General features: G+C 33.5%; 2 protein-coding genes across 2 annotated transcripts; one reads left to right on the top strand and one right to left on the bottom strand.

The window, feature by feature from the left end:
- Positions 1–2,540: 2,540 nt before the first annotated feature.
- LOC110425112 (ras-related protein RABE1c-like) lies at positions 2,541–7,013 on the bottom strand. Its single transcript, XM_021439919.2, has 9 exons — positions 6,855–7,013; positions 6,603–6,745; positions 5,073–5,145; positions 4,505–4,605; positions 3,907–3,972; positions 3,537–3,634; positions 3,185–3,247; positions 3,003–3,095; positions 2,541–2,852 (listed from the first exon to the last, which is right to left on the bottom strand). Exons 2-9 carry the CDS (start codon positions 6,673–6,675, stop codon positions 2,769–2,771), a joined length of 651 nt encoding a protein of 216 aa, XP_021295594.1. The 5' UTR covers positions 6,676–6,745; positions 6,855–7,013; the 3' UTR covers positions 2,541–2,768.
- A 5,278-nt stretch (positions 7,014–12,291) lies between these two features.
- LOC110425179 (uncharacterized) lies at positions 12,292–15,148 on the top strand. Its single transcript, XM_021440007.2, has 10 exons — positions 12,292–12,491; positions 12,610–12,774; positions 12,859–12,916; positions 13,456–13,571; positions 13,772–13,860; positions 13,984–14,166; positions 14,275–14,358; positions 14,482–14,547; positions 14,632–14,688; positions 14,778–15,148. Exons 2-10 carry the CDS (start codon positions 12,726–12,728, stop codon positions 14,910–14,912), a joined length of 837 nt encoding a protein of 278 aa, XP_021295682.2. The 5' UTR covers positions 12,292–12,491; positions 12,610–12,725; the 3' UTR covers positions 14,913–15,148.
- The last annotated feature ends 173 nt before the right edge of the window (positions 15,149–15,321 follow it).

The raw sequence follows: 15,321 nt of genomic DNA, 5'->3' as shown, positions 1-15,321 counted from the left end.
TGTACACCAGGGTTTAACATCTTTGCACATGAATAAAAATATATATTTATTAAGCTTACTAGCCCCACCATCAGAAAATCAATGCCCATGTGGGGTGTTGTAACGAGCTGTAAATAGTTTTTTTTTATTTTTTTATCATTTTATCATTTGGATATGGACAGGTATGAAAGTGACTTTAAGTGGACAGGCTCTGGAAGACATAATAATTGAAGGGATCAAAGGAAAAGGTAGCTATCAGCATATCAACTCCAAGGACCCTTCTCCCTGAATTTACTCTAGTTTTCCTTTTGCATCTTTTTGTTTATCTGATCTGGAAAGAAAAGAGGGGATACTTGTTTTGGTCAGAGAGGGGACTCTTGTTAAGGTGGGGTCTTTGACAGCTAGCAGCACCAACAAGACACTACCACAGCAAGTTTGTCATGCTCCCCAATTTCCATGGTTCGAGTTTCTTGGTTTCTATTGCTGAAGGATGAATATTTTGCTGCTTTGGAAAATAATGGGAATTTGAATTTGCGCCCCTCTCTTTACTGCTTGCTTTTGTAGAATATAGTAGTATTCATCTCTCATGCATATACTTGAAGTATTGTTACCAAAGCATGGGGAGTGTTAATAAGCTTTGGGGCCTGTCTCTCTCTCTTGCTCTCATTTATTTATTCTGTTTGTCATCTAGTATTAAATTTGTTGTGTTCAGGGTTGGGCTGAGAAGCTAAAAGGGACTGATGAAAATGAAAGTTGTCTAGTTGTGAAGGTCTGTGCTGAGTACAAAGAAGAAGCCAATGTCAGAGACAAGTTTTGTTCAGATTCCTGAGAGAGATAGGCTTTTCAAAACCAGGGATGTTGTTTGGATATCAGTTTTCTAAGGCTTATGCCGCTGGCAAGAATGGATTTTTGTCCCCAGTCTCCATGCAACTTTCTTTACTTATCTTCAATGAATAAACCTAATGCCAAAAACCAGTCCAATATCCCAGTGGTATATGGTATATATTCTTGGTCAAAGATAATCGCAACAAGAGTTTTAGCTTTTACGACGCCATTATCTATGCTTGGACTGCATCTCCATGTGCAGCACTCCAAGGAACCAATTATTTTTTTCATGTTCCATGGCTCCATGTGGTTGTTAGTCAAGCATTATTTTTATGTATAAAAAGATCAAAAGGCAAAGAAAAGAGGATCACATGTTGTAAAGGGAGGTCAAAGCAATGAAAAGATTTTGTTGTTTTCTGGTTTATCAGACAAATATCAGATTAACCTTACAACATTTGAGTAAAGCAAAGACAAAAACCATGAACAAATTCAAAATCAGAACAGAATCTTAGCTGCCACTGATCAAAGAAAGACCAAAACTGTTCATGTTTGTCATCTGTTTTCTTTACCAATGATTAGTTCCGATGCAATTACGTTTTGCTTCCATCATCAGTGACTCCATTATTAGCCCACTCCTTTGTCAAAGTCTTGTTTTCCAAGGCAGTAAATGTTTTTGCATGTTACTTGAAGAATCCCTCCGCTTGTTTCGCCATAAATTTAGCCCCATTCCGATGTTTTTCTCAACCTAATTGGTTTACATTATTGTTAGTAGATGTAAGGGCGTTGCTTCCTGGATTGAACTTCACTACCAAGTGACTTGAAGTGATAATCACTCCACCAATTGCCTACTACATGACTATTTCTAGGAATCTTAGGTATAATGGGAAAATCATGCAAAGTTGAGGTAAAACAATGAAAGTGATTATACGTACAGGAAACAATTTAAAAACATTGAATCCTTTAGCTTTAGGCAGGGTCTGCCTTTCCACCCTGCACCTTGTTGTGTACACATTTTGTTCAATTTTCTTCGTTACAAAAGTAGTAGTCAGCATGAAAGAGACAAAAGGGGGAAGCATTCATGTTGGATTGGCTGAGATGTGTTGCCTTAAACAGATGTTAGTTAACATAAAAAAAATATGGTTTATATGCTTTACAATGTCCTTAAATTTGCTTCAACTTTTTCATTTTGATTGCTACAATCATTGTCACCGCTCAGCATATGCCATCTCATCAAACAAATCAGAGAAGAAATAATCCTTGAGAAGAAATCTTTGTCGGAGAGAAGTGAGGGAAGCAAGAGAACAGGCTCCAAGCCTCCAATTGTCTTTAGAGGAAAACTGCTCATCGACAAACCTTTCAAGGGCCAGGCAGTGAAAGAGAAAGGGCCAACAGTTATAGCACACAAGGCCCAGGCTCAAAGCTTGACTCTGGGCAGAATTGTGTTTCATCTTTCATTTTGAGCCATGATAATGGCTAACCAGTTTAGCTATGGCCTGTGTTTAAGAGAAACCAGAAATGGCCTGTGTGTTGAATTCTTTGGCAGTTTATCATTCTATAAAGAACTGAAAGGACAAAACAAACTATCCTTTTCCCTCTTGTAAGGTGTGGAGGCAAACATGATTTTTGCAGGAAAATATAATACGAAATTGTCATTCTAACAACATTTTCAGGAAAACAAGCTTGAATTCAGATTGTCTATCTACATCATGATCAATACATTATAAGGGTCACCTGAGTTCAAGAGGCAGAAAGACACATGCCACGTTATAACATTCCACAACTTTTAAGTGAAAAAAGGAACTGCCGTTATCTTTAACAAGCTAAGCCTGGTAGTTGGAAAGAAAAAAATAACAGAGATAAATACATGAAACCACCATAATGTCATCACAATTAGTTTTACATTTGATTGACTGCCAAAAGCTGAACCCTCCATCCTGAATCTGCGTTTTTTCTTTTTATTCCGTTTATGAGCCACAGCAAGTTGACTTTTGGCCAGCTTGACTACTACTTGCTGCAGGGTCTTGCTGATTAATTTTGAGCGTCGTGGGCTGTAACCACAAACAAAGAGACAAGGCATCCATCATTTCAACCAAGTAGCAGGGTAAGGGTTTAAAAACTATATTCCCAATCGAGGTGCCATTGACATAGTTACTCAAAGTGAATAGAGAAAAATAAAAGTTCCAAAGAAGAGAGAGTACCTCAGCCCTATTATCAGATTCTGCAAGCCTTTGCTTAATGTCACGAGCTATTGAAAAGAAAACCTCCTCCACATTCAAATTTGTCTTTGCACTCTGCAGAATACATTATTTTGCTATTAGCCAAAAATAGTTGACAACATAACAACAGAAAAGATCCACTCAGCAGCAAACGTGCAACTTACAGTTTCAAAGAACTTGATACCATACTCATCAGCAAGAGCTTGACCCTTGGAGGTGGGCACAGCCTGAAAAAAAGATCATTGTCAATTATTAGAGGAGAAATGTTTCCGTCTTGCATGCATATGTGTGGGGATACAGAAGACCTAGCCCTTTAGGAATAAAAATTACAGATTCAAGCGCAACTCATCTTTTTTCTCACACTTAAAGAGTGCACAAGGACTACAAGAAGCAAAGTCAGTAACACAAGTCATTCAACAGAGGAGGGGTTGCATGCCCACTCAATGAACCCAAAATCTAACCCACCAAAATAAAAAGATAAGCATTTCTACAAATAATCAAAAGGGAAAAGGTTACCCTTTTGCTCTCATCCATGTCAGCCTTGTTTCCAACCAGTATCTTGTTGACATTGTCTGAAGCATGTTGTTCAATATTGCGAATCCAGTTCCTAATATCTGTACAAGAACAGAAGCTAGCTCTATAAGACTCGTAAGAGATGAGATCCACATCAAGAAACTCCATTCCAACAGAGATAGATCCTCAGCCGTCCACCCCAACAAAAGCAGGGATGAGGAGGATCAGATATAAACTAACTTAATTGGCTAACCCAATCAAGGACACAAGCATATAAATGAAGGAAATCATCCAACAATAAAAGCATATCAAACCATCTAAATTATAACTTTACAATATGCCAAAAACAAAATTAAGAGAGTTGGGAAACTACTGTTGAAAGATGACTCATCCGTAACATCATAAACCAGCAAAATCCCCATGGCTCCACGATAGTAAGCTGCAGGAGCATAAATGCATCAGCAAAGTCAAGCATCAAAACATACTAGATACTATAATCTTAAAATAATGGTCATATCTTCATAAGAATTAAAGCACATACATAAGCACACTCACTCAAAATCCTCCATTAAAAACACTAGCGGCCAAACAAACAAAACGACGAAAAACAACTATTAAGTTTCGAAGAAAGAATTTAGTAAGATGGAACCTTATCATTAAAGCTTCTTAAATAATCGCATCAGAGTTCATTTTTATATTCCTGCTTTTCTCAAATAAGCAATCTGCTTCATGTTTCAGAATTTTTCATTATCTACTATATACAACTTCACTATGACATAATTAGGGATAAACAGCTAGCTAAATTTAAAGTTTCCAAGCTATACCCAAATTGATGATGCTATATCTAACATTCATCCGCTCTTAACCCAATGAAAATAAGGATGGAAGCCTCTATGAAAACATTTATCCCTTTAAAAACATCTAAAACAAAAAGAAGAAAAAATCCAACTTGCACAAGATTAAACACCAACCTGTTGTAATAGTTCGAAATCGCTCTTGACCGGCTGTATCCCAGATTTGCAATTTGATCCTCTTACCATCAAGCTCAATGGTTCTTATCTTAAAATCAATGCTGTCAACGAAAATAGAATAGTTGATAGGAAATAATGTTCAACCGAGTTTTGAATCAAACTTCTAAATCTTAGAGAATCTGATAAGTAGATCACTAAACCACTAAATAAGGCAGAAAAGTAAGTGGACGAGTGGGAGCATTAAGGACCCTTGCCATAAGTAGTTCTTAAAGCCCCCTATGGAGGATCGTGTACAAACATTCAAATTGAATACGAAGGGATTGTCTAAGACAGAGAAATGAATAAGTACAATCATGGTCCTGTTAACTCTCCATCCCTGTCAAGTTGTGGTTTCATTGGAAGTGAAACTAGTGCTGAAATCATCCTCAATTTTCTCCTGTAAGTCATGTAATTTAGCTCCCCTAATGCAACACCTTAAGTGCTCCTCTTGGCAGTCACATTTGTGCAATGTAAATACTGCAAAATAATTTTACCATATAATATTTGAAGTGTTGCCAGAAATACAAACCCAATAGTCGTAATGAAACTAGTAGTAAAGGAACCATCAGAAAAGCGTAAAAGCAGACAACTCTTCCCCACACCTGCATAAATTCAATAAGAAAATTAGATAGTCATAAAAAAACAAAGCTTGAGTACCCAAAACCTAGCACATTATGGCCCTATGATGTTGGAATTGGTAAAGCCATTTGCCATGGGTTCATATGAGGCCACACATTAAATAGAAGTAGGGAAAACTGAAGAGCCAAAAGAAACAGCTATGCTGTACCACAAAAAAAGCCAGAGGAAACTCTGAAATTCATATTTAAACTATTTAAAGTTTTACCTTAAAGATGAATTCAGATCGAAAAGTAGCCTTTAATGCATAAAATGCAGGGTCAATGAAGTCTGGGAGCATGAGGAAAGTATGGGAGATTGGGGGTAGCAGGTGTGGTTGTAAATATGAACAAGAAAGCCTACTATTACTATCTGCCACATGGTGAGTTCTGCCACCATGCTGTTCAATACAGGTTAGCATCCATGATATTACCAAGGTCTTTAATGAACTACGCCAAACCATAGGTACAAATGAGCTAATGTGCTGAAGGCTATTCAAGTTCGCTTGGCGACTGGTCAGTTCTGCAGCTTATTTAAATCATATGCTAAATTCTAGGCCCAGCACGAGCTTACAGAGTTATTATCTTGACTTGTGAGCCCAGCCGCACACAGCAAGCCTCTTTATGTGAAATCAACATAAATTTGTAGGTATAACAAAAACAATCCTATTCCCAACCTGCATCAGATCAAGTTCCAAAGCTTCCATGCAGCATCAAGTTTTATATCCCACAGCACGAAAAATAATCCATATAAAAGTCTAAGCATCAAGTTCTCTATTTCACAGACTGTATGATTAAGAAAATCAACAAAAAGGAGTCCCTAACTTTTATCCCCCACCAAAGCTCCTGAATCGGATATACCTATACAGTCTGACTAATCTCCATTTCTACAAGTGTATAACACTTTCCAACCAAACATTTGCTATAGAATTCTAAAACAGGCCCATGATCAAAAATCGTATTCACTTAACCTAGGTTGTAGCCCGGGCACGAACTTGTATAAAATTACTCATCCAAACTTCACTCTTCATCAATCATAATGCAAAAAAACAGACCCCGATAACCCAATATATAACACTTTACATGGTACAATCAAACAAAGCCTCCTCCATCATGATCCCAATCTAAATTCACAAATATGTCTTAATGTTTTTCATGAAAATGTAGCATTTAATATGACCAAAATTGAACAAAACCCATTTCTTCAAAACCAAAGAAAAACCTCCAAAAAAAAATCTAAATTCAAGGCCATCACATTTCATACCCAAAACTCATATGGTATCTAGTCTCTTTCAGAATAAAATCCTAAACACCCATTAAATCAAAACCATCAGAAAATAACAAAAGATCAAAAATTTTTGAATACCCATGCTTTATTTTCAATTAGATAATAATAAATGTTATTACTTTTACCCCAAAGATAAAACGGAGAAAAATAACATTACCACTATCACCAATCAAAAGAAGCTTAATGAGGCAATCATAATCAGCACGAGCTCTTACTGGTGGTGCAGCCATGGATCCTCAAAAACCACACACAAAATTCCCAATATTAACAACAAAAATCTAATCTTTTTCTCTTACTTATCTGCATTAACAAAAAAAGAAAGTAACATTCATTTCCAAAATAAAATCAAAATATATATGTATATAAGAATCAGATCAAATTGGGAACAAGGAAAAGAGAGAGAACCCACAACGCAAAGGGTAGCAAGCACATGGGAGGGAGAGAGTGTCCAACGAATTTGGGATTTCTCCTTTTCTTTCCCTTCGCGTTTTGATACGTATCACGGTTCAGTTCCTGCAATGTGATTGGTTGGAAGCGTTTGGTTCAATAGGCTTGGCCTTACGAGATTCTTTCTTGTCCCCAAAATTATTTCTTTATTTAAGGTTTTTTTACACTTTTTCCATTGTTATTTCCGTTAAAATATAATTCATTGACCAATTTAGCAATTTCTTCAAAGTTAATATCTGAATAAAAATATTAAATTAACCATTCGAAAAAATATGTTATAAAAAAATAAAAAATGAATATTAAAATTTGTTACCAAATTAAAATTATATTAAAAATCAATAATATTTTATTAGTTCTTCTCTTCTCAAATTTTTATAAAATCGAGAAAATACATAACATTTAAATATTTAATTAAACTATTTTATTTTTATTTTAAATTAAATAAATTTTTATAATTAATGATTAATTAACTATCATTAATCAAAACTAACTTGTACTTTTAACATTACAATCACTTATTGTTTTGTATCATATGATGTTAATATAGTATATTAACATGTCATAATAGATGATGATATGATATATTTAATATTACATAATAACATGATCATAAGATATTTTTCATCCTCTACGTGAGTATCACATTTAACCAATTATAGTCAATCAAAAATTAATTATAAAAATTTATATGATTTAAAATAAATACATAAAAATTTAATTAAACATAATAAAATAATAAAAATTTATTTAAATTTTTTCAAATAAAAAATTTATCATTATCTCTTGAAAAAAATTACTTTTATATAATCTTCCCCCTAAAAAAACTATTTTATGCAAATTAATCTTAGACTCAAGGACTAGAAAATGGGCTCGAAACTTTGATTTTTAAAATGCAATGACCCTAAAAGAATTACTTTTATATAATCTTTCCCCTAAAATAACTATTTTATGCAAATTAATATGAGACTCAAGGACCAGAAAATGGGCTTGAAACTTTGATTTTTAAAATCCAATGGGCTTTTAAATCCTTGAAGAAATATTAATGATTCAATCTTCAAATAGCCTACTTTTTGGGTCACCCATTTCATGTGATCAACTCCAAAGAATGGCCACATAAACTTGCCCCCCCCTCACCCACCAACAATGACATGTAAATTTTGTGTTTTTTTAATATTTAGCATTTAACATTTATTTTTTAATAAATGCAAAGAAACTTGAAAAAAAAAATTTCTTTCCCTTTTTTGTTCTTTGGGGAAATTTTTTTTGATTGTGGGGCAATATTTTTGGGATTTTTTTTTTCTGTGTATTATGTATTAAATTATATGCATAGGCATATGGGTTATGTACATGCTGTGTGGTATAATTGGGAGACCAATGAATATGGCAGACAAATGGTTACACACATAAAGCAAAACAAGAATGGATTTTTTTGTTCTAGGTGGCCTATATGAGTATTAAAATAATATATATGTAATAATCATTTCCTTCCGTAATCAAATTTTACATTTAAAAATTTCGGCTTCAATTTTGAGAATCCAAATTTTGTAACTACAACTCATTCTACAAAATTTTACTTTTTTTCTAATATTTTCACATGATAAATATTAACATAAGACTAGTGTATAGTTATATATATATATATATATATACACGTATTATGAGTGTTCTTTTTTAACTTAAAAAATATATTTATTAAATTTAATAAATTTTATTTATAAACTTAAAATTTATCTGATTTTTTATTAATGTAAGATAGAGACACCCGCGCATGCACGCACGCACGCACAAAAAAGAGAACTCATAAACAATGTCATTTCATATGTAGTTCTTGACGCCTAAAAGTGTTGGTGCCTTGAGTTTCAGGGAAAATCAGAGAAACAAGAAAAGGAAAAGTTGGGGAGAAGAAGAAACGCACTAAAGCCATGGAAAAAACCTTAGGCAGATTCCACAACAACAGCTGCCAACAAAGAAAAAGTGAAATGAAAAGGAAAACATCAGCAAAGGCCAAACAGTGGGGGGCAAAAAAGAAAAGAGAAAAAAGATATGCTTTAAAGTATATGCTGAGAAGATCCTCTCCCCACCCGCATTTACTCCATTGAAAAAGTAAACCGCTGCTCACCCATGAGAGGCCTCTCTGGGGAAACTGTTCTCTTCCATATTTTTGAATCCCCCCCATCCCCTAGCTTTGGCTTTGCCTTCTGCTAGCTTTTTCTTCCTCTTCTGCTTTCTCCAATGGAGGCAAATGGTGATGAGGGTGGAAGCATGCAGCTGCAGCAGTGACAAGGGACAATATATTGAAGGGGAAATTATGGAGGAGGGATTGATTCTTCTTCGAGGTTAAGTCATGATGGTTTCATTTGTTTCACCATTAGGGCAACCATGAACCTTTGGCAAATATTAGGTTAATGAAGTGTTTTAGAATTTATTGTATGGTTTGTAATATTAATTATTATGTTTAAGCCCTCTTATTAATGTAAGGATCTTTCTTTCAGCTTTCTCAGTAGGTTCTCTTTATAATATATATATGTATATATTTTATTTCCTGTTTGATTACTTGGAATTAAGACATCCTTAATCATCGAGATAATGCTAATTACCATTTAAATAAAGAAAATTAAGTGCTTCTGATGTTACATTTAACCTCAACAGCTTCATACCGTATACACCCAACAGTTGATGGGCAATTCCGTTCTTGGGGAAATCCTTGGACTGAGACAAATTCAGTTGTGTAATTTGGCATTTCCATGGTTATTAATCAGCAAACTTTAACTCTGATTTTTGTGAACAATTCTATCTTTAGTCATAAAGGAAAATAAACACTTAAACGTTTTATTTTTTTGAAATACTCATATACGAATATGAAAATTTAAGTCACTCAAATTCAAATAATATCGTTATATGCAACTTTTCATTAGAAATAAAAATGAAACCACTGAGCTAATCCTATAATAATCACCTCCATGAGGAGAAATTTAACAAACTCAAGCCTAGGTGTTGGTTAATGAGCTTATTTAATTAACCCAAAGTTTTGTTTTGACAAATCAAATGCAATAAAATCATAATGTGATGTTAATCTGATGTTTTGATAATAGTAAAAACATTTATAAGTTGACCGCAAATCATGTACCTTGGCCTGCATGCAGCTCATTGATTCTTTAAGTAAAAACATCACCAAATATATATTTACAATTATTCTAACTTTATGGATTGCATCTAGATTAAAAGAAAATTTACTGATATAGATTTTGACTTGGCAAGATGTAATATAAAAACCCATTATTTATTCTAACAATCACTTATTGGAGATTTATTCACTCTTATTCTTTCATTTGACCTCGCCATAAACCATAGGAAAAACATTATGTAAGGCCCAACATACTAGAGAGATTACAAGACCTAACTGAAAATCTTCGTTGACTTTGAAATTTTGCCAGTTATGTTAAATCTTATCCAATAACACCTATATCCTTTCTCTTATTATAAAAAGTAATTATATATATAATAATTATAAAAGTAATTATATTATAAAGGTAATTAAAAAGTAATTATAAAAATAATTATATTATATATCTTAAATTATATATATAATAATATAAAAATTAAAAATTAACGATACTTGCAATATCGACCATGCATGAATATATGCGAGCTTTTACATCTTATCTCCATATAACTTCCCTCTTATGCTTTGATTCTATTCTTCCAATACATCCAAAAACTTAAAGTTATGAAAACTCTTTTTCTTTTTTTCTTTTTAAAAAAACTAATTTCAATTTTTTTTAATATATAATTTTGGGCTACTGTTACATAATAAGAAATAAATCTCTTCCATTAGATTTCCAAACAATTTTTTTATATTTTTTTGTTTATATATAAACAACAAATCAACCGAGTCTATGCTATAAGAGATGTTACAATAGATTAAATTAACCTAATTATTTGACCATTAATTAAATATAGATGGTTGTAAATTAAATTGATGAAAAATCCCCAACTATCCTAGGGATTCCACTTGTCAACAAATTAGAATTTAGGACTAATGTCGCTTAAACTCAAGACAAGTTGACTTCTATCCAACAATTATAAGGTAACAACACCTTTTTCTAAGGGCAAAACGGATTTGAACTTGTTATTTAAATTAAAAGACACGTAAACTTATCATTGAATCAAATTTTAAAATAAAACCTAATAATAATTTTAAAATTATGATTTAGGATCATTAAAAAAATCGACATTGTGATTTAGGTAGGTTTCATGATGAATATACAAAAATAAATGTAGATACATATAGGAGACAAATAGAAACTTGCTAGTTGACTTCAAGTCTTACTTGGTCAAATGTTTTATACTATTTGAATAAACTATATATTATATAAAAAATTTTGACAATATTATGTAAATCCCTTTCAAAACCCCTTCTAGAAACTGAGATGACCATTTGTATCTAATTAATTTATGGGCTTTAGACAACCCCAAGGGTCCACATAGGGAAGACAAAAAGAAGGGTATGACCCATAATTTTTAATTTATTTTTCATTAGTTACAAAATCATAATTCACTGAGTTTGAGTTCAACTCGGTGTCAATTTTCTTACTTACCCCAAAATTAAAAAAAAAAAATTACCCTTTTTCCATATTTGGGTATAAAGTATTAAGTCTCAAAGTGAGCATGAAATTCAATCAATGTCCCTAATTTAAGCAAAAGGGTGTATGATATATTAAATATAAGATGAATTATGCTGTCCAAAAGAGCAATACATGCACATGATTCCACCATTTTAAGCAAATGATAGGGATGGGGAACTAAGTTAACCAGTTTGCTTGATGGCTTGACTCAATTCCTTCCTTATGTTCCTTTTGAAATGCCCTTTTAAACAACAACTTTTGTCTTGCATTATTAATTTCTTACCAAAATATACATATCTCAACAACTTGAATATGGTATCATACTATTTTTTAATTCGAACGAAGAAGCAATCCAACTCGATCATTATTGAATGAACTACTATTTAATTTTTTTCCGATTACCCATTTTAAAAATTTATTTTATTAAACTATAAAGTAAATATTACAGCTAGTTTTGGTTATAACTACTGCACTATTGAAAGCATGCATATGACTATATGAGTCAGAGCTTATTCCACAACTAGCCATGACTATTCAACTGAGTTTGTATCTGAGTTGATTTCAACAAGGTTTAAGTTTGGACTAAACAATTGTTTCAATAATTTAATTGATGATTATAATAATTAATCGATTTCCCATTAATCGAATCAAGTCAAAATTTTAACTTGAAAGCGAAATTAAACTGATAATTTGCCAGCAAAGAACCGCCCTCCTACTTATATATGTACAAAGGTTCTTTGATATGTCACCTTATAGACGTTTCATATTATTTTTCCATGCAATAAATAACCTGTGACCCCATTTCTCTCCTTGAAAGGAAAAGAACTGTTCCTACACTCAAAAGAAAGCCCTTGAGAAAATCTTGCTATATAGCTTTGAATTTAATCGCTTCCTTCATTTGCTACAAACCAAAGAGTTTAACCCTTCCTTCATTTGCTCTCCACAGGGTCTTTAGCATCAGGCTCGGATCAGAGGTGAGAGACTAGTCTATCTCTATCTTCTGTAGTTAAGCATAGATCATTTTGTCATGAGTTTTGAGCACGATGCTTGCTCTTTTGGCCTGCTTTCATTTCTGAACTCTGCTATGAATAGGCTTTTGGACTCAAGCTTGGGAAGGCTTCAGAGTGTCCAGCTTCTGATCTTTGAGCATTGGAAAAAGCAGAGGACATAATTTCTCTGCAGAATAACCTGATCAGTTTGTTCTAGATATGAGGAATGCTCTTCTTCCCCCAGTGTCCTCCCAGTTCTACACCATTGGTAATCATCATTTTTCAAGCCTATGTAAATAGTCCCCTGAGAGTCTAAATTTATCTGCACTCAAAGTTTTTTCGTTTGTTTCAGGAAACAATGAAGTGCAGATGCCATATCTGGATGTCCTTATGCAGATGGAAAGCAAAGGGTATATGTTCTGTCTTAAACAATGAATAGCATTTTGCATAATACCAAGCATTACCTTGATCTAATTCATAGTAATTAATAAATGCAAAGGATGAGATAAAAGGGGATCATTTGAATCACGCAAGCTTAGTCAATTCCATTGATGGAGAAACAGAATTAGAAGATGAAATCAGAAGACTGATTGCGGTAGAGATTTTGAATAAGGGCATCTTAGACTTTTTGCTTTTCCTCTAGCCTTTAATGGAAACCATCCAAAGCAAGAATATGTAATTGTTTTAAAATTTCCCCTTTTTCTTTTCTATGCCTGAACTTAGCTCAAACTCAATTAACCATTCAATGTCAAGACTCAGAAAGTACATGAGGGATACCACAGCTTTTGTCGGGAACTTGATTCATGAATGGCTATCTTTAGTTGTAAAAGGAATATTATATGATAGGAACCAACCAAATCAAATATTTTCCTTGCAGGTCAAGAACTTATATGTTGGAAAAATCCAAATTGGATTGTAATGTGTTTTCCTTTTGTACGTTCTTATGCAGAAATGTCCACGGGGGTGGCTTTTCTATGGAATCCAAAATATTCAACAATGACACCCAGCTAAGAGATGGGGCCTTTGCTACTCCTTACCAATCCCATTTTAACTCTGATCTGCAAGGTTTGGTTAATATCTCTATCACACTTTTTACCAATTCTAGGAATTTCTGACTTTTTCTGATTCTCAGCCTAACATTCCTTTCTTTCCATTTCTTCTATCTGTGAACATCCCTGTGACACATCTTCTGCTTAGTTCACACATGATTTTTACTTGCACAAGCAATCGAAAAATAGTAAAAAATACCTTTTGTTTGGTGTTAGATTATCAGTCTGGCAGCTCCAACTGTGACAACAATTTCCAGCAGTCCATGCCACTTACCAGCAAGCTAGCACTTCCACAATTTGAACAGGTATGTAAAATCTGGCTCCCATTAATGTTTAGACTATCAGATTAAGGAGAGTTCTGTTACCACAATCTTTACAATAGCCATAGCAATCCACCTAAGACCTTCTATGGTTTTTCGATTTCTCAGGACATTCAGAAGTTGAAAAACGGAAGGAAACGACCAATTGAGGTTAATGACCAAATGCCATTGAATGGAACTAGTGCTCTGAATGAGTGGAAGCAGAAGAACAAGAGAAAGAGATTACCCCCCTTTGAACAACAGCAATCTCATCAAATTACTGAAGCAGTAACTGAAATCAAACAGTGCAGGGTAAGGAACTTGCAGCTTTCTAAAGAAAAAGTAAATAACAGTTTGCTACATAAGAAACTGAGAAGCAAAATCAAGTTTCAAGTTTTTCCTCCTTTTTTTCCTTTGTAGATGCATATGCCTGCAGTTAGGAGAAGCCAAAAGCTAAGTGACAAGACCACAGCTCTTCAAAAGTTGGTTTCCCCCTATGGAAAGGTCCGTTTTAAGTACTTCAAAAAAACATATTTTATTTGGTTAATGTAATATTATTGGTCCAATGTCAATTCCCACATTAAAACTAATAAAATCTTTGTCTTTTGGCAAATAAATTCAATGCAGACTGACACTGCTTCAGTCCTTCAAGAGGCTTCTCTTTACATCAAACTTCTCCAAGAACAAATTCAGGTATATATTAAACTCCTCACCTAATCCAAATCAGTAAGCAGTCATTTAAAACTTTCTCTAATAACTTTCCCACTTTCCCCATAGAATTTGTTTCAGATGCTGAGCAGCTCATATAACAGTCTCAGGGCTATTCACCCACAGGTAAATACCATGGGTATTAACCAACACCCTAGACACAGCCATTTTCCAGTTTCCTTGTAATTTGTCTAAACTCTCTGCATTGCCAACAGGAAATTGGAACGAAGCAACAAGACCTAAGAAGCAGAGGGCTTTGCTTGGTTCCCATTTCATTCAGCCAGAAAGTGACAAAAGAAGACCAGAAGGCTGATAGTGATTCCATATCAAGAAAAACAATCATCCCTTGAAGATTCTAATGCTACCATAATGCAAAAGCTTTGTCATATTTTAATCCCCATTATACTATATAGGAAGAAAAAAATAGATACATTTGGTTTTCCTAGTTATGATATTGAATGAGGAATCAGAGCAGCATTTATTAATTATTGAGAACTAGATTCATTTTCTTATATATATTTTTTAATATTCTCCTATGATGTTCCATCCCTAGAGGAAGAGAAGAAATGAGGCTGATGGTACTTTTGACAAGTGAAATAACAAAAATTTTCTTAATCTTTACATGCTATTTGCTTTTTTTTTCCCTCTTACACAATAATTTTATAACTAAAAATCAGCTAAACAATACAACCATAGAAAGGAAAATGACTGTTTCAAAGGGCTTTTGGCAAAATAAACAAAAATTCAAGTAAAAGATTT

This window comes from Theobroma umbraticum, unplaced genomic scaffold (genome assembly GCF_002168275.2).
Source record: "Theobroma umbraticum cultivar Fairchild unplaced genomic scaffold, ASM216827v3 scaffold_81.0, whole genome shotgun sequence".
Lineage (NCBI taxonomy): Eukaryota > Viridiplantae > Streptophyta > Magnoliopsida > Malvales > Malvaceae > Theobroma > Theobroma umbraticum.
The sequence above is the reverse complement of the archived record's forward strand: the minus strand, read 5'-3'. Positions and strand labels throughout refer to the sequence as shown.

Bases quoted from the DNA above. Each gene is read 5' to 3' on its own strand.
- LOC110425112 (XM_021439919.2), bottom strand. From the start codon at position 6,675: ATGGCTGCACCACCAGTAAGAGCTCGTGCTGATTATGATTGCCTCATT. The intron at 4,606-5,072 runs GTTTGTATTTCT...TTTCGTTGACAG, and splicing joins AGTTTCATTACGACTATTGG to CATTGATTTTAAGATAAGAA. The intron at 3,096-3,184 runs GTAAGTTGCACG...TGTATTCTGCAG, and splicing joins GTATCAAGTTCTTTGAAACT to AGTGCAAAGACAAATTTGAA.
- LOC110425179 (XM_021440007.2), top strand. From the start codon at position 12,726: ATGAGGAATGCTCTTCTTCCCCCAGTGTCCTCCCAGTTCTACACCATT. The intron at 13,572-13,771 runs GTTTGGTTAATA...GTTTGGTGTTAG, and splicing joins TTTTAACTCTGATCTGCAAG to ATTATCAGTCTGGCAGCTCC. The intron at 14,548-14,631 runs GTATATATTAAA...CTTTCCCCATAG, and splicing joins TTCTCCAAGAACAAATTCAG to AATTTGTTTCAGATGCTGAG.